This window comes from Vigna umbellata, chromosome 1, assembly GCF_029865625.1.
Source record: "Vigna umbellata cultivar VRB3 chromosome 1, Vumbellata_1.0, whole genome shotgun sequence".
Taxonomy (NCBI): domain Eukaryota; kingdom Viridiplantae; phylum Streptophyta; class Magnoliopsida; order Fabales; family Fabaceae; genus Vigna; species Vigna umbellata.
In genome coordinates, this window is record NC_142165.1 from 81,504,009 (window position 1) to 81,525,111 (window position 21,103).

General features: G+C 35.7%; 1 protein-coding gene and 2 pseudogenes across 4 annotated transcripts; 1 reads left to right on the forward strand and 2 right to left on the reverse strand.

Annotated features, from left to right (window-relative positions):
- The window catches only part of LOC148206582 (uncharacterized), a 94,057-nt pseudogene extending 87,081 nt beyond the window's left edge, over window positions 1-6,976 (reverse strand).
- A 3,411-nt stretch (window positions 6,977-10,387) lies between these two features.
- LOC124819772 (UBP1-associated protein 2C pseudogene) lies at window positions 10,388-14,908 on the forward strand (annotated as a pseudogene). 3 transcript variants are annotated; one of them, XR_015783610.1, is made up of 3 exons: window positions 10,388-11,666; window positions 12,234-14,583; window positions 14,843-14,908. The product of XR_015783610.1 is annotated as a UBP1-associated protein 2C pseudogene, transcript variant X1 (transcript). The 3 variants fall into 3 exon arrangements; XR_015783611.1 differs by having other exon boundaries at window positions 12,247-14,908; XR_015783612.1 differs by having other exon boundaries at window positions 12,308-14,908.
- Window positions 14,909-15,090: 182 nt separating this feature from the next.
- Window positions 15,091-17,816, reverse strand: LOC124819771 (U-box domain-containing protein 45-like). The gene is made up of 2 exons (XM_047291349.2): window positions 17,457-17,816; window positions 15,091-16,964 (listed from the first exon to the last, which is right to left on the reverse strand). Exons 1-2 carry the CDS (start codon window positions 17,723-17,725, stop codon window positions 16,118-16,120), a joined length of 1,116 nt encoding a protein of 371 aa, XP_047147305.2. The 5' UTR covers window positions 17,726-17,816; the 3' UTR covers window positions 15,091-16,117.
- Window positions 17,817-21,103: the final 3,287 nt, after the last annotated feature.

Consider the following 21,103-nt stretch of genomic DNA (forward strand, 5'->3'; position numbering starts at 1 on the left):
TGCCAAGCCTTTAACTAGTACATATCGTTCGGTCTTTGACTGATAGTGACCGTTCAGCTGCTGACATGTAGGTACCGCTCGGTCTTCAGTTATGTTCGGCCAATGGTCAACTAGTGTTCGTCTTTAATCTTATTTTGACCGTTTTCAACTGCTGAGTGACCGTTTGGTCACGGTCATGCCTTCTACTTCTTGGTCTTGGTCATAACTTTACCGCTCCGTCATGAGGTCTACCGTTCAGTCTTGATGTCTTCTCTTATGAAAAAATGCTTTTAAACTCTCATACAAGAGAAGTCTTCTTAGTCTTTACTTTGTAACATCATCAAAATCATCATCTTCAAGGTAACAATGCTCCTCATTGGTAACAATCTCCTCCTTTTTTATGATGATAAAAAATCCCTTGTTTTAAAAGCATTTCTTTCCTGCACATATAACAGACTTACAAAAACAAACATGTTAGAAGTAACCGCACTACTTGAAAACACTTTCTCCCCCTTTTTGATCATATGCAAAAAGTAAGCATGCTCCCCCTCAAAATGTTCTCCCCCTCAATAAAATAATGTATGCACGGAATGAGAACATGAAAAGGATGGGATTTATTTGGGGAAAATATTATTAATGGATAAGGAAATATAACCAAATTAGTACACTAATGGAAATCAAGCAAGCAAGCAGCCTAATCTAGAAATCAGGAGTAGGTGGTCTTTCCGGAGGAGGTAGATTGAGGCGATTTTCAATGTTACCAAGATGAGTGTCAAAATCATGAAACTTCTCAATCACATATTCCTCATGAGTTTGTTGTATTTCAATGAGTTCATCAAAACGTGCCTGATGAGCTAAACTCATGTCCTCCAATTGCTTGGACAAATTTGCAAAGTACTCTTCCATTGAGAGAGGGGAGGATGAAGGCATGGTAGAAGGTCCAGCTTTAGATGGAGCAGTAGCTCCTACTGGTTCGATCATATGGGCATCCATATCATCATCTTCATCATCATGATGATCATCATCCTTGTAAATGATCACGCGCCCACGCGCGACAAAACCCTTTTGACGAAACGTTGTTTCTCCAATTTCAGTGCCAATTGCTTGGATGGGTTGGGTGAGCTCACCTTCTATACAAACTCCTTTGTATTCAATAATCCTAGAGATTAGAAGAGCGTAAGGAAGATGATAGGCATGATACTTTTTGGCCTTTACCATAGTATCAGAGATGAATGCAGGGCAATCGATATGGATATTATTTAAAATCCCATAAAGAAGAAGGAGATCCTGCTCAGAACATTGAGCATGATTTGTAGCACGGGGGCACAGAAGCCACACTATCAGATAATGAATTAAGCGTTCTTCTACCTTGAAGCCACCACACCAGCAGTTGACGGCGATGTGTTTGCTGTTAAGGATGTTGCAGGAATGATTGGAAGACTAGTAAACGATTGAAGTCCGGAACCCCAAGGTGAACTTTGACAGCATCATCCCAAATGGTGAGTTGTGTCGCATTAGTTCATATGTCGTCATTCAAAATAATTGGGACCCCTTTTACCTTTATTGTGACGATGCCATCGCGTTATTTTAAATAGAAGTAGAACACTTTGATGAGATCAGGATATATACAGCCTTTTTGTTCTACTAGATGAGTAAGACCTTGAGCTCCAAATAAATCAGGGAATTGGAAGCCATAAAACTGATAGAAATCCAACCTGATAAATTTAACTGCCATGAGCCGACGTTCCTGCCAAAAGTTGGCAAAATCAACATGTTTTTTGGGATCAGACATCCATCCTTCAATGGAAGCAGAATGAGCATCTCGTGAACGAGATGAAGAAGCACCAGCAGTCCTCCTACGAGGTCTTCTCACTGGAACAGAGTTTTTGGATGCAAGGAGTGGTTGTTTAATCGATTATGAGAGAGTATTTATAGGAAGAATGGAACAACTAGCCGTTTATGGCCATTTTGGAACGTTGTAACGACTCTATTTTTGATATTGAACGCGTGATAATCGATTATTGTAAGTGATAATCGATTATCGGTTAAAAAAATATTTTCCAGAAGTTCAAGGACAATCGATTATTGATGGTAATAATCGATTATTCGTCCATAACTACCCAAATGTGAAGAGCCTTTTCTTTTTTTTAGGATAATCAATTGTGCCGCAGAATAATCGATTACATGCGGACTGACCCCTTTCTCAGACACTCGGAATAATCGATTATAACCCTTGGATAATCGATTAAATACGTTGGGAGTACGAAAAACGTGAAAAAGTTAGAAATCCCGAGTTTAAGACATATTTATGACTCCTAACTCTCTTCTAAGTTCATAGAATCTATCTTTAGGCAAGGCTTTTGTGAAAATATCTGCTAATTGATTCAAAGTATCAATATATTCTATAAAGCAATCACCTTTTTGGATATGATCTCTTAAGAAGTGATGTCTTATCTCTATATGCTTAGTTCTAGAGTGCATTATGGGGTTCTTGATTAGGTTTATAACACTAGTATTGTCACATTTCAAAGGAATGTGATCAAGGAAGATATCAAAATCCTCCAATTGTTGTTTCATCCACAAGATTTGGGCACAACAGTTGCCTGCAACTATATATTCAGCTTCAGTGGTAGACAAGGCGACGCATGCTTGTTTCTTTGAGTGCCAAGACACTAAAGAACATCCTAGAAAATGACAAGTACCACTAGTACTCTTCCTATCTATTTTACAGCCCCCATAATCTGCATCAGAATAACCAACTAAGCTAGGCAATGCATCAGAAGGATACTAAAGTCCAAAAGAGATAGTTCCTTTTAGGTATTTTAAGATTCTCTTAACAACAGTTAAATGAGATTCCTTAGGATTTGCTTGGTACCTAGCACATACACACACACTTTGCATAATATCTGGTCTACTGGCAGTAAGATACAATAGAGATCCGATCATCCCTCTAAACAAAGTTTGATTAACGTCTGCTCCAGATTCATCCCTATCTAAGTAACAAGAAGTTGCCATAGGGGTGTTGGCTTCTTTACAAGTATCCATTCCAAATTTTTTAAGTACTTCTCTATAGTATTTGGTTTGGGACACAAAGGTTCCCCCTTCCATTTGCTTTATTTGTAGTCCTAAAAAGAAATTTAGTTCACCCATCATAGACATCTCAAACTCACCTTGCATTATATTTGCAAAACCCTCACATAAGGAATCATCAGTAGATCCAAATATAATATCATCAACATACACTTGAACAAGCAGAATATGCTTTTCCACTTTTTTAATGAATAAGGTTGAATCAACCTTTCCTCTAGAAAAATCTTTTTCAATCAAGAAGGTACTAAGTCTTTCATACCAAGACCTAGGTGCCTATTTAAGGCCATACAATGCCTTTTTCAGTTTATACACATGATCAGGAAATTTAAAATCTTCAAATCCAAGAGGTTGACTAACATATACCTCCTCTTTTATAAAACCATTCAAAAATGCACTTTTTACATCCGTTTGATACAATTTAAATTTCATCAATGATGCATAAGCAAGTAAAAGTCTAATTGCTTCTAACCTGGCTACCGGAGCGTAGGTCTCATCATAATCTATACCTTCCTCTTGACAATAGCCCTTTGCAACTATCCTTGCTTTGTTCTTTGTAATGTTTTCATCTTCATCAAGCTTATTTTTGAACACCCATTTTGTGCCAATGACTTGATAGTCTTCTTTTCTAGGAATAAGTTCCCAAACGTCATTCCTTACAAATTGGTTTAGCTCTTCTTGCATATCAATGCACCACTTATCATCTTGAAGAGCTTCTTTTATGTTCTTGGGTTCTATTTGTGACACAAAAGCTACTGTTAGACAAAAATTATTTAAACTACGTCTAGTAGTTACCCCTTTTGAAATGTCTCCAATGATGTTGTCCAGAGGGAGGCCACGTGGTTGTTTATAGTTCTTAGGATCCATTTCTTGATTTTGAGTTTGTCTATAATTATTTTCGTTTAAGTACATCTCTTCAAGAGCTTCCCTTAAGTAATCCTCATCTCCTACAATAGGTTTATTCGACTCAAGAGGATTTACCTCAAGGTCCACAATTTCATCAAAGACAACATGTATTGATTCCTCAATTATTAAAGTTCTTCTATTAAATACTCTGTATGCTTTGCTAGTTAATGAATAACCTAAAAAGATAGCTTCATCAGATTTAGCATCAAATTTTCCTAGATTATCTTTACCGTTATTTAATACAAAGCATTTGCATCCGAAGATTCTTAAATGTGACACATTCCGTTTTCTACCTTTAAACAATTCATAGGGAGTTAACTTAAGAATGGGTCTAATAAGCATAATGTTCAGTACATAACAAGCAATACTAACTGCATTAGCCCAAAAATATTTAGGTACACTAGATTCGTTTAAAAGAGTCCTAGCCAATTCTTCTAATGACCTGTTTTTCCTTTCAACAACCACATTCTGTTGAGGAGTTCTAGGAGCAAAAAAATTATGAGTAATTTCATACTTATCACAAAATTTTTCAAAGGATTCATTTTGAAACTCACCACCGTGATCACTTCTCAAAGTTTTGATTCTCAAATCCTTTTCATTTTGAATACGTTTTGCAAAAGTTTTGATTGCTTTAAAAGCTTCATTTTTCAAGGTCAAAAAGAGGGTCCAAGTAAATCTAGTATAATCATCAAGAATCACAAGTGCATAATAGTTCCCACAAAAACTTTTAATTCTAGATGGACCAAACAAGTCCATATGCAAAAGTTCTAAAGGTTTTGATGTAGAAATCATGCTTTTGGATGAAAAAGAAGATTTTGTTTGTTTTCCTTTTTGACATGCAGAGCATGATTTGTCTTTCTCAAACTTTAACTTAGGCAATCCAATTACAAGATCTTTGGAAATCAATTTATTTAGATGTTGCATATGAATGTGTGCAGCTCTTTTATGCCATAGCCAAGGATTTTCCTCCTTAACAACTAAACATGTTATACTATGACTAGATGCACTTTCAATATCAATCAAATAAATGTTATTATGCCTAACACCTTGCAAAGCAATATCAGAAGAATTCTTAAAGTATACGGTGCATTTGTCACTTTCAAAAGTTACCTTGAGACCTTTGTCGCATAATTGGCTTATGCTTATGAGATTGTGTTTGAGACCTTCAACATATAAAACGTCTTTTATTGTCAATGTGTTTCCTCGTCCAATGTCTCCAGTTTCAATGATTCTACCTTTGTTGTTATCCCCATATGTTACAAACCCTTGCTTCTTCTTCTCAAATGAGATGAACCTTTTCTTGTCACCAGTCATATGTCTTGAACAACCACTGTCAAGATGCCATAATGACTTCTTTGACATAGTAGGTTCCTGTAAAACAAGTTGAGCAAGAATTTAGGTCCCCAATCTCATTATGGGTCCTTGGGGTTAGTTCATACAATCAAACATCATTTTATAACTTTAACCCATGCAAATTTCCCATTTGGAACATCAAAATGTTTAACGTTGCATTTGTTTGATGTATGACCATGTTTCATGCAGTAAAAACAACAAACCTCATGTACCTTATTTTTCACAAAAGTTCCCTTTGCAACCCAAACTCTACAAGTTCTTTTCACTTTAGATTTCTTGTTTTGATGCATGTCTCTATTTATCACATTACTTTTAGTAAAATTTGTTTTAACATGTGAATGAGGCTTGGTTGCCTTTGCAAGTAAGTTCTCAAGTATGTCAATATCAAACATATGACTCTTACAAGATAGACATTCAACAGGTTGTACAGATGCATTAGATTCAGATAATTTAGTTTCAAGATTACTAACTTTGTTTCTCAAAACAACTTCTTCATCTAGCACTTTTCCATACTTCAATTACAGTTCATTATGCTCCTTTTTTAGTTTTTTATGTGCAACATCAAGTTTTTCAGATTCATTCATTAATTCAAAGAATGCTTTTTCTAAATCTAACTCACTAGACTCAAAGCTAGAATCACTTACTTGACTTCCAACGTCTTCTGAGTTAGCCATTAAGCAAAGATTTGCTTCTTCATCTGAATCACTTGAGCTTGAAGAGCTAGAAGCATTTTCTTCCCAAGCTATGTAAGCTTTCTTCTTCTTTGGAAACTTTCTTTCCTTCTTTTCTTCACTCTTCTTATTCTTAGGACAATCAGTCTTCACATGTCCTCTTTCTCCACATCCATAGCACTTGATACTTGATGGAGAACCTTGACTTTCTTTTCTTTCTCCACGGTATTTTTCTTTACCTTTTGCTCTCATGAACTTTGCAAATTTCTTTATCATGAGACTCATGTTTTCCCAATCATCAGAGTCATCGTCCTTATTTCTTTTTGAACTTTTTCCCTTAGAAATTTCATATTTGAAAGCAAGAGTCTTCTTCCTTCCTTGATCCTCTTCCGCAGTCAATCTATTCAATTCAAGTTCGTGCTCACGAAGCTTTCCAAAGAGAATTGCCATCGACATTTGGGTGAGATTTTGTGACTCTGAGATAGCTGTCACCTTTGGTTGCCAAGACCTGTCCAATGATTTCAAAATTTTTACATTTAATTCATCAGTATCAAATGTCTTACCCAACCCAGTTAAGTGGTTCACAATATGAGTGAAGCGCTTTTGAACATCAGAAATAGTTTCTCTAGGTTGCATTTTGAACATCTCATATTCTTGGATGAGCGTGTTCTTCCTTGCGCGTTTCACATCATCAGTACCCTCATGTGTGACTCTGAGGACCTCCCACATCTCTTTTGCTGTCTTACAAACTGAAATTCTATAAAACTCATAAAGTACAACAGCAAATGAAATAATATTGCGAGCCTTAATATCAAATTGGGCTCTTCTATTTTCCTCAAGAGTCAATTTAAAGTATGGTTTTTCTACTTCTACACCATCAATAGTTCTTTTAGGAATATAAGGACCATTTAGTACAGCTTCCCAAATGCCTTTGTCAACAGACCCCATAAAAATTTCCATTCTGACTTTCTAGAAGGCATAGTTATCTCCAGTAAAAAATGGTGGTTTGTTGATGGAAGCACCCTCGGCATATACTTGACTTTGATGACCGACCATTTTCAAAAAAATTGAAAGAATATCAAAGCAAGCTCTGATACCAATTGTTGAAACAATCGGTACCTATTTTGCGCAATGGAAATATTAAAGCAGAGTTTGATACAGACTGTTAAAAGCAAAGAGCTTGTTTGGTTACTTTAAAAAATGGTTCCTTTAATTTTCTCTTAAACGTTTTATCAAACTGTTGATGAGCAGAAAATATAAAGAGTGCAGGGAGTAGAAAAATCACACAAATGATTTTTATCCTGGTTCGAATCAAAAGATTTTATGTCCAGTCGTTAATCACTATGAAGAGTGATTAACCTTTTCACTAAAAAACTGTTTTACAATTACAATAGAGTGATTAAAAAATAATAGTAACAAAAACACCTTCCTTCGACAAACGAACCGGAAGGAAACAACTCTGCCAACTTGAAGAGAACCGCTCCGTCCTTTGTCCGAACTACTTGGTCTTGATCAAGCCTTAAACCGTTCGGTCATGCCTTGTTTGATCACTGTCATCACATATTCAGTCTGTTGTTGGAAGCCGTTCGGTCATCAACTATTCGGCCTGTATCTGTTAGTGACCGTTCAGTATTCAACTAAGTTTGGCCAATGTTCAACTCCGTTCGGTCTTGAACTGCTATTCACTGCCAAGCCTTTAACTAGTACATATCGTTCGGTCTTTGACTGATAGTGATCGTTCGGCTGTTGACATATAGGTATCGCTCGGTCTTCAGTTGTGTTCGGCCAGTGGTCAGCCAGTGTTCGTCTTTAATCTGTTTTTGACCGTTCGGTTTTCAACTGCTGAGTGACCATTCGGTCATGGTCATGCCTTCCATTGCTTGGTCTTGGTCATAACTTTACCGCTCGGTCATGAGGTCTACCGTTCAGTCTTGATGTCTTCTCTTATGCAGAAATGCTTTTAGACTCTTATACAAGAGAAGTCTTCTTATTCTTTACTTTGTAACATCATCAAAATCATCATCTTCAAGGTAACAATGCTCCTCACTGGTAACAATTTAGGATTTGGGAGAGGGAAAGAAAGGAAGAGTGCTAAAGAGAGCTTAAGGTAGCATCCATAAGTTTTCTTTTTGTCACTGTTCAGTTCAGCTGTTGCCTTGAAGATGAAATGTGGCACATAGTGGGCAAGTAAGGTGGCATCATACGTGGCACACCATTAGCCACCCTAGAGAAAATTTAACACCATTATATTTTAAGGACTAAAAATACGAGTTTCATAACTACGAGAATGAAAATACACAAACCTTTCAAAGAAGGACGAAACCCAAAATTGCATGATACTTTAGGGACTAAAAATATATTTAACCCAATTTTTTTATGAACTTACCAATGATCTAATGGCAAGTATGAACCCAAACCTATAAATATAAGACAATCAAAAAGATGTATATGATGCAGTTTTGAAATCCAAGTTATATATATAATTTTTGGTGATTTTTCAAAGCACAAACTAGAAATAAATGATAATAAAAGGACTACACATGAATCTAGACAATATGGATGGATTAAAAAGTAAAAAAGACTCAACAAAAACTTAAAAGCACACGAACATTAGCCTAAACTACCAAAACAAAACCTAGAAAGTGTTGATAACAACATTTTGGCAATTCTGACCTTTTTTGACATTTTGATCATAACTTTATTCATAGAACTCTAAATTAAATGATTTTTCTTTTGTTGGAAACTAAACTAAAAGGGTTTTAATTTGACTATAAATATGTATTTTTTAGACCTTTGAGCTAGATGCAATTTAATTTTTAAAATCATCAACGTCTACTGCAGAGTAAAAGAGGTTGATTTGGACCATTCCAAGATAACTACAACTAGATAATAATGGAATAACATGAAAAACACGAAAATAAAAGCAAAGAGAGAGACCAAGATACGTAGCTCTTGAAGAACTTAAGCTCTTGATACCAAATGATGGCAATCTCTTAGCTAGGTTGGGCCAAAACTAGAAGGGAAGCCATAGAGAGGGTGATGGGTTGATGATGTGCCGAATGATGATGGGGAAAAATGGCTAAGTGTCTCCGCCTTAGAGAGTTTTATGGTGATGGAGGTGGTGTTTATTGATGCTCTAAGAGAGGTTGAGTCAACTCTTGGAAGAAGGTGGCTAGAGGAGACCACTTGGGTTACTTTAGCCTAGAATGACCTAATAAGAGTAGTGTGGCTCAAACTCCTTCAATCCAAACTCCACCTCCTTCACCTAAACACACCTTTTCTCATTGATCCTCTAAAACGTCTCACAAACCAAACACACTTCTCACTTCCATGTTAAGATAAGATCGTCTAGAGAAACTAAACTGTCTGACAACTCGAGTTTTGAAGTTTAATAAACAACCGTTAACGAAATATCGTTTAGTGAAATATAATGTCCAAACAAAGTATATATCAAAATATCTTTACTAAACATATGTAAGATAAATAATGACATGTCAATTATAAAAGGATAAACAATATTTGATAAAACACGTCTAGTGAAACAAGTAGTAAATGTTATATATCTTATTAATTATACTACTGTGAAAAAACATAAACTTGCATTAAACGTTTATATTACGAATGTTTCTAACATATAAAAGATTAAATGCATGAACATATTAGATTTTGTCTGATGTGCTTTTTTTTTCTTTGTGTCCAAATATTGACAATACTGTTTATATATTTTTCTAATTATTATAATTTTTAGAATTTTATAATAATAATAATAAAGATTAAATATGTTTTTAGTCCCTAAACTATTGGCCGTTTCTAGTTTTCGTCCCTCTTTCAAAATAAGGTACAATTTGGTCCTCGTTTTTTTTTCGAAACTTTGGTTTTAGTCCTCGAAAACTAGCCCCGTTAAAAATTTGGTAGTTTTCGAGATTAGTTTTCGAGGACTAAAACCAAAGTTTCGAGAACTAAAACTAAAGTTTCGAAAAAAATGAGGACCAAATTGTACCTGCCAATAGTTTAGGGACTAAAAACATATTTAACCCTAATAATAATTTTATTATTTTTTATTATCATAAAAAAATAAACATATATACGTATAGATTTATTTTTTAATTGAAACTGAAAAAATTTAAAAGTAACCCAACAAATATTAAAACAAATGTTTGTATAAAATTGAAATAAATAATACTATATTTTAAAATATTCTTATTGTTTTGTTGTTAATATAAGCTGGTAATTAGGTCATTAACCTTATATGGAACACTTTATAGGAAAATTATTTTCTAATATATAAAAAAAAAGGAAAAACACGTTAGCACGCACAAACATACGTGTTCAAAGCAGTGTCAACCGCCCGCAACGCAAACCAGGTTCAGTCATATAAATACCCCAACAGGAAACAGATTCTCTTCAGTTTGGGTGCACAGAAACACTTCATTTGATTTTGTAACTTCACTTCAAACCTTTCTCTTTGAAACCCTAATTCCCAAATCTTCTTCATGGACTTCTCGAAGAAGCGCAAGACCGAAGAGAACGGCGATACTGATTCTCTGTCGTCACCACCCTCCCAAGCATTCCCCACCGCCACCGTCCCCACAACCGCCCCCCTGGCAGCGGAAGACATCCGCAAGATCTTGCGTCCGTTTTCCCAGGAACAGCTCCTCGACCTCCTCCAATCAGCGTCGCTACGCCACTCCGATGTCCTCGACGCCGTGCGCACCGTCGCGGACCGCGACTCTACTCTCCGTAAGCTTTTCGTTCGCGGACTTGCCGGCGAAACCACCAGCGAGACCCTGCGCAGCGTGTTCTCCACGTTCGGCGAACTCGACGAGGCCATCGTGATCTTCGACAAGGCCACGGGACGCTCCAAGGGCTATGGCTTCGTGGTCTTTCGCCACGTGGATGGCGCCATCCTCGCGCTGAAGGACCCAAGCAAGAAGATCGATGGTCGCATGACGGTAACGCAACTCGCCGCAGCTGGTGGACCTGGGGGCTCCGGCGACGTATCAGCGAGGAAGGTTTTCGTCGGGAACGTGCCGTTCGAGATTTCCTCGGATAAACTACTGAGCGAATTCCTCAAGTTCGGAGAGGTCGAGGAAGGGCCTCTAGGGTTTGACAAATCGAGCGGCAAATCGAGGGGCTTCGCTTTTTTCGTTTATAAGACGGAGGAAGGTGCGAGGGCTTCGTTGGTGGAACCTGTTAAGACCATTGATGGGCACCAAGTGATTTGCAAATTGGCTGTGGATAGCAAAAAGACGAAACCCTTTGGAGGGGATCAACATCAGCATCAACACACGCAGCATCAGCAGCAACAACAGCAACATCCGCAGCAACAGATGCAACAACAAGGTCCTATGATGATACCTCAGTATGGTGGATATGGTGGGAATGGCTATGGAATACAGCACTCGGTGCCACCGTATAACAATCCGGTTCAGGTTTCTGGTGGTGGTGGGTATGGCCACGGAATTGGTGGTGGATATGGTAATTCGCAGATGGGTGGACCGGTTTCCGGTGACTACGGAACTAGACTGCCTCCCAATTCTGGTGGGGGGTTCGCTGAAGGCTCCCAGTATGGCTACCCTGCTTCTTCCACGCTTCCACCACAGCAGCAAGTGCCTATGCCGAGACCTCCTCCCGGAGGAATGTACCAAGGCGTGCCACCCTATTATTGAGGTAATGTTTTTCGTTATGAAAGCATAGTAGACTGCTGATTAGTCCATACTTCTGTTCATTGGATATATAATTTATAACTGGATCTGTGTTTTAGCTGAACTTGCATTAGATTGTTGAGAAATGCAAGCACTACACCTTTGAATGCAATCTTTAATATTGACTTGGAAATTATAAAGAAAAATTTGGTCCTGGGACTTTTTATTATTGAGTTTCATGCTTAATTCTCTACTTTTCAACAGAATGTAAATGATAATAGAGTGGGCTACTAGAACTCCTCTAGGTTTTTCTTAAAAGAAATGGAGTTATTGTTTTTAAAATGCAAATGCAGGTTTTTACTTGTATGTCTGAATGACTCATTTATCTTGCAATGTGTTTCGCAAAATTGATTGCTGGTATGAATTGGGTTTAATTTCTTTTGTACACATCATACTTTTCTTTATGGTCTGTGCATGTTGAAGTTTATTTAATTGTTGATTGTAATTATCATTCGAGTGATGGTTATCTCTTTTGGGCTTTGACAGTTCGTTTTGTTATTAAATGTTAATGATTGGTTTGAGTTTTGGATAGGTGTTTCATTCAGGTTTGTGATGGCTTCTTGGACGCTAATGCTTTAAATGGTTGTGCTGCTTTCGTGCATGCAGACAATGAAATCTTTGGTTTTGGTTACATGGACCTGTAATTTGTTGCTGCTTCACTACCTCTGCATCTATGTGTTATGGTTCCATTTATGATGGGTGTTAGTTGAAGCTTACATGACTTGGCGTAGTACTTGAATGTAGTACTTATGTGGAAATTTTGTAGAATTTTTTATTTATAGTTTTTGCCTAGATTATTTCCTAATTTATTGACTAAATGCTAAGGTGGTTACATTAAATTTTGAAATTGTTCTTTATTGTGGTCTATATTCCTTGCATATATTACTCTGGTTGTCATGGTGACTTTATGTATTCTTTTAATTTCCGATAACTGCAAGTATTTATTTGCGTTGTATGGTGGCATTCGTGATACTTTTGGATAATGTTTGAAATATCCTTCCGTCATGGTTTTGTACTAAATTCAGCATCAAATTTAATGAGTAAATTAGTTGCCTCAAGTCTTTTAGAGGCTTATTTGAATTGTCTTGTTGAGATGCACAGTTGGTTTGCCCTGAAATGGATGGTTGTGAACACCTTTAAAAATTGCACGATGACATATTTGAGTATTTTTTGAAATATCCTTTCTCTTGTTTATTTTACTGAATTCAGCTTCAATTAATGACCAAAACATTTTTCTCAAGCCTTCATCCACACTGTGTTAAAGATGAGATCTGCTATCGATTTTACTTAAACTTGTAAATTGAAAAATCCCAACTGTGAGATTGACCACCATGTTTGTTGTGAAATCAGAGCTTAAACTTGATGTGGCAATTGCAATGCCGTGCTTTTGCATGTATAAAAGGTAAAAGCCTTTAATTCTAATGTTAAATTTATAATTATTACTTTTAAGCTCCATTCCACCCACCTAACCTGCTCTGAAATAAATATTAAAGGTAGAAAAGCGAAAGAATTTAACAAGATTTTTTTCTTGAGTAAACCACTAATTTGATTCTTGAAATATTACACTCTCTCGTGAGTGGTTTTTAAAGTAACACAGACTACTAAAGTAATCCTAGAAGTATTTTAAATCAAAGTAAACCCTTTAAGAAGTATACTTTAGGGATGGCTTGAAGTTTTATTACTTTCGGAATTATTTGAGAGAGTTAGAGAATTAATTGGTGATTTACTTGTATTTTATTTGTTTGTATCTATTACGTCAGGTATGCAGCTTTATAATGTTGGCTTAGGTCTTAACTGAACCTCACAATCAATTTGTAGGGCAAATATTGTCCTGGCTTTGAACTCAATTTTAGTCTTATCTTTATCTAATTTGAGCCTAAAATTATCACCCTTGCAACTAAAGAGAACTAAGGGTTACTGCAGCTAAGGTAGCTTTCTGGCACATCCCCTCTCATCCAAGGCGATTAGCTTGGAGTGTGGCAATCATTTGGCCCAACTATGGATATAGGATAGACTTCTATAACTTCTTAAGGTTTTAGGTTAGAGCCTACCCTCGTAGAACTTTTTTATAAGGTGGGGATTGTCGTAGCTCTATGTAAGCCCTATCTCTAGTGGATTTGATACTAAACACCATCCTTGATTAGGTATATTTCATTTTTTTATATTGTGTTAAAAGTAAAGTATGAAATCTTAGAATTTGGACTTAGGACCTAATTTGATCTCACAACCTCATTTAACTACCTTGAAAGGTGAGAATTGTCCAAACTCTATTCAAGCTGTATCTGTTCTTGATTTGACACTAAACACCACCTTTGAGGCTGCTGTCATGGAGAAGTTTCAACTAAGATGGGCTCTTGGTGACTGCAGTTTAGATAGATGGCTTTATAGTAGAAGATGAAGAGCATTACAGTGTAATTGTGTTGGTTGTTTGCCTGATTTTTCATTTTGCTGCTGTTGAATAGTGAAGCTTCAATTAGGATCTTGTTACTGCTCTTTCTTAAATCAGTTTACATGTTACTGCTATTTTATTACTTACTTTCTTTGCTAAATCAGGCTACTTGTTAATGCAATTTTGTTACGTAAAATGTTTTGTCTCGTCTTGCAAGTGTTTCTCATGGGAATAATAATTAACTTGCTTTGCTATAGTTTGGTGTTTATTTTATTCATTTTGATCTGTCATGATCATGCTTTTGAGCCAAATAAATTATTGTATGTTTCTTTGGGAATGTTTCTACGATGTTTTCTAATTTTGATTGCTTGTGTATCAAAACTTGTGTATGTCCATATGTGCTGCTCTTTCTAATGATTTTCGAGGTGATCCTCCTGGTCGTTTTCGATTTGAAGTAGTTCGGCCAACACCGCCTTGCTGTTATCCTTCTGAGGTTAGGACTTTTAAATGCCATTTTGGTTTCCAAATGTTCATTGAAGGAGCCTAGCTATTTTCCCATAGGGTTTTAATTACTATACAACGCTGTTGACCAATCAAAAATCACTATTGGTATAATAACTATTAGCATAGTTACTATAAAACCTATCATACATAGTGGCTTGTGATTGGAAAACAGTGTAAAAATTCTTTACATTCTCTTTTGCTTATTTAATTACATTGAAAGTGACAATTACTTTGTAATAATTTTGTAGGGAAACATTCGTCTTAGCATAAGTGTATGGGACATGGTTTAATTTAATATAAGTGCTTTTGATTTATTTTTCGAGGTTACACATGCACGTAACATTCAATTATTAATTCGTGCCCTCTTGTCTGCAATAAATAGACCAGATAATGTTATTAGTTATGTAATCTGTACTGGAGATGAAACAAAATATATTCTTTTCATGCATAATAAATGTAATGTGTCTACACAAAATCATATCCACTTTGTATTTAGACAGTGTATCCAGTTCAATGTTCTATGTTAACATGGAGATAGACCCTACTCGTTCAGTTGTGAAAATCAAATATCAGGACAACTTTTGCATGGTGCATCTTCTCGTAGAAAGCAATATCACATTTGATTGTTGTCCGTTGCAATTGTAATAAATCAGTAACGTGATACGATATCAATATCCATGCTCGACAGGTGTTAGAGATCTGTTGAGAAAAATCTGGAGGTTTTTTCTTTTTGCCTTACAATTCATTGTCATGCTAAAAGATTTTATACCATTCCTCTATGGAATAAACCTGGTCAGCGTTTGATGTATGCATCCATATCGATACGAAATATATAATGCTATTTTGGGTTTTATGTTTTGGTGTATTTTAAAATATTTTAATGAAAGACACGGGTTAAGGATGAAAAATTCATTGTTTTGCCACAGGTAAAGTAGTATTAAATAATTACGTTTGGTAGATTGAATCATGATTGGAGATCGGGTTTTAAGAGTGTAAATTATTCGAAATATTATGCCTGATTATGACTAAATATGTTTGAAGTTGTTTGTAGTTGCAAATTATCGCATTGTACTGTAATTGACCCCCAATACGTGATTGGTCCTTTACACGTTGAACAACTATGATCTAAATTTTGACTAGATTTTGTTTAAAAGGTTTCTATATAGATGTATAGTTATTTGTAGTTGTGAATAAATGTAGTACTAATACAAGTTCATCTCTTATAGCAATGACGTTGAGATAGGCTAATGTTTTTTATATATAGAATGTAAATGGGTTTTAAGTTATTTGTTGAAACGCTAGAAATGAAGTTATTTGGATACTAAATATTATAATAGAAATGTTGAAAGTGAAAATGGAAAGAGACTGATTACTATTTCTTAATCTGTGATAGTTGTGTAGAAATGTCAAATATACAGATGGATGAGTTTTCCACGTAAAATTGCTTTCGCTTAAACTGTACCATCAATGACTGTCTTCACAGGTCAATTAAGTCTCTAAGAAATTTTAAGATAGAATGAGCCTCAGTTTGGCAAACTTTTGGAGCTTGTGCTGGTAACCAGGGACTTAAGCCCATTAGAAGAATCCTCACCTGCATTAACTCTTTTAGTTATTATTTCCATATTCCTATGCAGACTTTCTCTCACTAAACTCTTCATCGTTCTCCTCCCTTCTTCTGTGTCTCTTTGATTTTTAAGTGTTACATATGCAATTCTTGAAGACTGTGGGCCTAAATGTGGCCCCATTTCTATTTGGCTTTCATCCCTGAACCATCGCAATAATTTCCGTGCTCTTTTCTGGGCCGAAGAACTCCCTAATAAAGCTACTTGAAGAAGTACAGGAACAATCCCTGACTGTACCATTTTACTTCTCTGTGTTGAATTTTTATGAGCCAGAATAATCAGAATATTAGTTGACAACTCTTGGCATTTGGGTTCATCTTCCCAAGATAAGATCTCAATCAAGCATTTTGGCACAATTGAGCTGTTCTCCAATGCTTTCTTTCCCATTGAAGTCACCCCCAAGTTCCCAAGGATGGTAAGTGCTTTCTCTGAAGTTCCTTTCTCTGAGCACAGTTCCAAGAGAATAGGTACAACCCCATTAGAAATCAAAGGCCCTGCATTCTCTAGCACGGTTGAGATGTTGCACATGGCTACCAAACACGACTCTTTTGTATCAAAGCTTGGGCACGACTTTAGAATGTCTATAAGAAATTGGAGAAAGTCTAATGAAGAATGAGGAAATTGGATGTTTCCAAGAGATGATAACGAAGAGAGCAAATCTGCAAACTCTCTTATTGATTCATCTTCAAGGTCAATTTTCTTAGGCAGTTTGCACAACAGTCCTGCTTCCACTATCAAAGCCTTGTTCCTTAAAAAAAAGAACAAACGTACAAAATTCCTGAGATCGTATCAACAAAAGAAACTAACTGCAGCTGAATTACGGTTATAGCATTAAGGACATAAACTTCAAAAAACTATCTTTTATGTATTATTTTAAGTTATAACATCAATATTAAAGAAAGTAATACATAATCTATTATAACTTCTTTTCTTACATGTCTCTTTCTGAATATAAAATGAAAACTTACGTATTAATCATAATAATAATACTTTCTACAACGAGAGTTGCCCACCGTGATCTTAAAAAACGGTGATTTTCGGAATCATATTGCTCATTAAGCTTAAAACAGTTTGGGCATTAGTAATCATATTATGTTCCCAGAATTGGCTAACTTCATGAATGACCAATCAATGTTTAAAGAACTAATTACCTTATTAATCAAGTTTTTTCTTTTTAATCTGATTTCTAATTTTGATTGGCAAGAAATCTTTAAAATCAATAGGAGTGTTTGAATCTTACTTGTGATTTCCATTGGATAGGTGGATCAATGCCTTGAGTGCTACTCGGCGGCGGCTAGCGACGTCGGAAAGCGCCATGGAAACCAACACCCTGACCACCCCAAGCTCAGTCGCCAATTCCCTCACCTTCTCATATTCTTTAGCCAACCTTTCTATCTCCTTTGCTGCCACGTCTTTCTCTTCCCAGCTTCCAAAGTGAAGCTTCTTCACACTTTTTTGTAACAGCCTCACATTCTCACACCCTTCCTTCTCACTTTTCTGCTTCTCCATTTCCTTCCCCTCCTCCTAGATATTCAACCCTTCTTTCATGACAAAACAAAGAAAAAGGAGAAACACTGCATGCAGAGGAAAATTGCCTTGCCTTTTGGCCCCATGCTACAGAAATAATTAATGATTATTAATCAAAACTGAAACTATTTAATGAATCCTTTAAAGTATTCCAAATATTTAATAGCCTGCATTTATTATCTTTAACATATTCGCACCCAGCAATTAATAAAGGAGAAAAATGATATCACGCAAAGAAATGTTTATATTCTGAATAAATAGCATTTCCCGTTAAAATGTTATAACTTTTTGTTGTATTTTACCTTCGTAAATTAAAGCACTTTTACTAGATGATGAGATAAGGAAAATGTTTCTTCAATAACGCAAATTTGACAACAATTTGACAATGACACGTGTTGATATATCATTTGATGTTTTAAATGATTTATTAAAAAATGTTAATTTTGTTTTCGAGGGTGTTTTTGGAAAGAAAAATGTTGAAACCTGTTGACACTTTTCACAAAGTGAAATTTATCTCTACGAAACTTTCTCATCAGTCTTTCGTTCTCCATTTGAAACTCTTGCTCCACCAACAAAGTGCTATTTGTCCACTGCTGGGAAAATCGTTCTTGGGTCCACCGTTCTATCTGGACGAAGTCGTGTGTGTCGGTTCGCCATTGAAGTGCTGGGAGGAAGTCTCGCTTGGGTCCACCGTTGGCGTCATTTGTCAAAAGGTTTCATTTTTTTGTCGTCGCCGTTGGTCCTTCATCGATTGGGTGCGGTGGTCACTTTGTCAATAGCGATTTTCGTCTTTTTATCCAAAGGTATTGTTTATTCGCACATTGTATCATGCTTCGTTCCTTTGGTTTTTTGGTTTGTCAATGGTTTCTTCCTTTATTTGTACTATGTATTGTGCAATGGATGTGGTTACCTATTTTCCCCTTCCAACTTGCAAACTTTCTATGAATATTTCACTTTCCATGTCTTTAAAGTTGCTTTTAGGTTCAAGATCTTCACATGCATAGGCTAGCTCATAGACTTTCTCTTCAAATAATGTGTCATTAACGGCAAAAATCTAGAGTCTAGTTGTTCCCTTGAGTAGTTCATGACTTAACTTCTCTTCCCTCACTTTAATTTGTAAATATTATATTATCGTTGTCTTCATATTGTTTCTAAATTCCAAAATGTTCATTTTAGGAGGACTTGGCTGCATTTAGGAAGAAGTATATATTTGACTCGATCCTAGACGAGGACAACGTCCGAAGATTTCAAACGTTGCAACATTTTGGATTACTATAGCATTAGAAATGTGTTCTTGCTTTAGATTCTTATTTTATAGCAAATGAATAGACATTGTACATAATTATACTATTAAATTTTTTTACAGAATTGTACATAATTATTGCAAATGAATACAACTAAACTATTCTTGATTAATTATTCTTCATATTCATTTTCTTTGTCAGTGTTTTTGGTTGAGTGAGTTTATTCATTAACTTGTTGGGTCAAAATTGATGTGTCCCTGTACTGATGAGGAGTTGGATTGAAACAATAAGTTTACTAAATTGGTTGTTGTTGATTTCCTAGAAGTTTTGTTTTTGGAAGACAATTGTTCCCAGTTATGTGCATCTGTAATTGATTACGAGTAACATGTAATCGCTTACCAGTGAAAAATCACGAATTTGTACCGAAAGTGTAGCGCCACTCCCCTACTGTGGAAGAAGAGCTCCCCATTGAGGGGTTGGAGAATGGGTGTTACAATAATGGTCATACACCTCACCTCAATTGGAGAAAACCACCTAAATGGACATTTTTTTTGAAGAAATCAATGACCTAACCTCATTATTGGTGCAGTGAGCACACCCAATAACATTGAACTCAGTCACCCATCCCAAAAAATGAAAAATTCAACAAAAATAGAGAATGAGGAGTAGTGTTCATCTAATTGGGGAGTACAGTTGAAGTTTTTGTACAAATTACCCTTTTTCCCCTGGTAATCGATTACAAGGGTCTTGTAATCGATTACCAGAGGAAAAAATGTAATTTGTACAAAAACTTCAGCTGTACTCCCCAACTAGATGAACACTACTCCCCAACTCTGTTTTTCTGACCTTTGCTACTTGTTTTGTTCTTAACTTTCTCCACCGAACTCCAAATGACTTGATTCTTGTTTTGTTAGAATCTAGACTCAAAGAGCTTTCAAATAGGTGTTAAGTGCATCAAAACAATTTACCCCACTCAGTTATGGACAAAATAGTTCATATAGGTGTTTAAACCAAGGTAGGTGAAGTCCATATAAGTGTTTGGCTTGTGCTAGTAGAATCACATCACACCTTAATTATACTACTATTTTACCTTGAATTATGAACATTTTATAAAGAAATAAAATAAATTAGAATAATATAAGAAACATGAGACAATAACGTGAAAGTAAACTCATTTAGGAAGCTCAGAAAAATGTTGTTTTTGGGAAATTAACTGCATCTACTAAAGTTGTCTAAAAATTATGAGTTAGTTTGAAAGATCTTTGAGTCTAAATTCCAACAAAACAAGAATCAACTCATTTGGAGTTCGGTGGAAAACTTATGAGCAAAACAACCAGCAAAGATGAGAGGTGGTAGAAATATATAAAACGTTAACTTTAAGGAATTAACTGCACCTACTCAGGTGTCCAAAAATTATAAATTAGTAGTCATTGGAAATATTTTTGAGTCTACTTTCTAATAAAAAAATAATCACATCATTTGGAGGTCTGTGGAAAAAGTTATGATTAAAATAGTAAGCAAAGGTCAAAGTTGAGAACATGGGTTATCTTATACGTATATTTTTCCCTCTTGTTGACATATCTATTATTTATTGAAAATGCCTTTTAAAATTTGTGCATTATAACAACATTAGATGACATATTTCTTAATTAATAAAATGAATTTTTTTCCTATGAGACTCCGAGAAGGGGTGTTACAACAATGGTCATGCACCTCACCTCAGTTGGAGAAAACCACCTAAATGGACATTTTTTTAAAGAAATCAATGAACTCACCTCATTATTGATGCAGGGAGCACACCCAATAACATTGAACTTACTCACCCATCTCAAAAAATGAAAAATTCAACAAAAATAGAGCATGGGAAGTAGTGTTCATCTAGCTCGGGAGTACAGTTGAAGTTTCTGTACAAATTACCCTTTTTCCTCTGGTAATCGATTATAAGACCCATGTAATCGATTACCAGAGGAAAAAGGGTCATTTGTACAGAAACTTCAACTGTACTCCCTAGCTAGATGAACTTGACTCCCTAAAGTCGTTTTTGTGTCCCTATAAGTGATTTTTTCTATTTTTTTTGCATGGATGACTCACGTTGCTCATCATTGATGGTATCAAG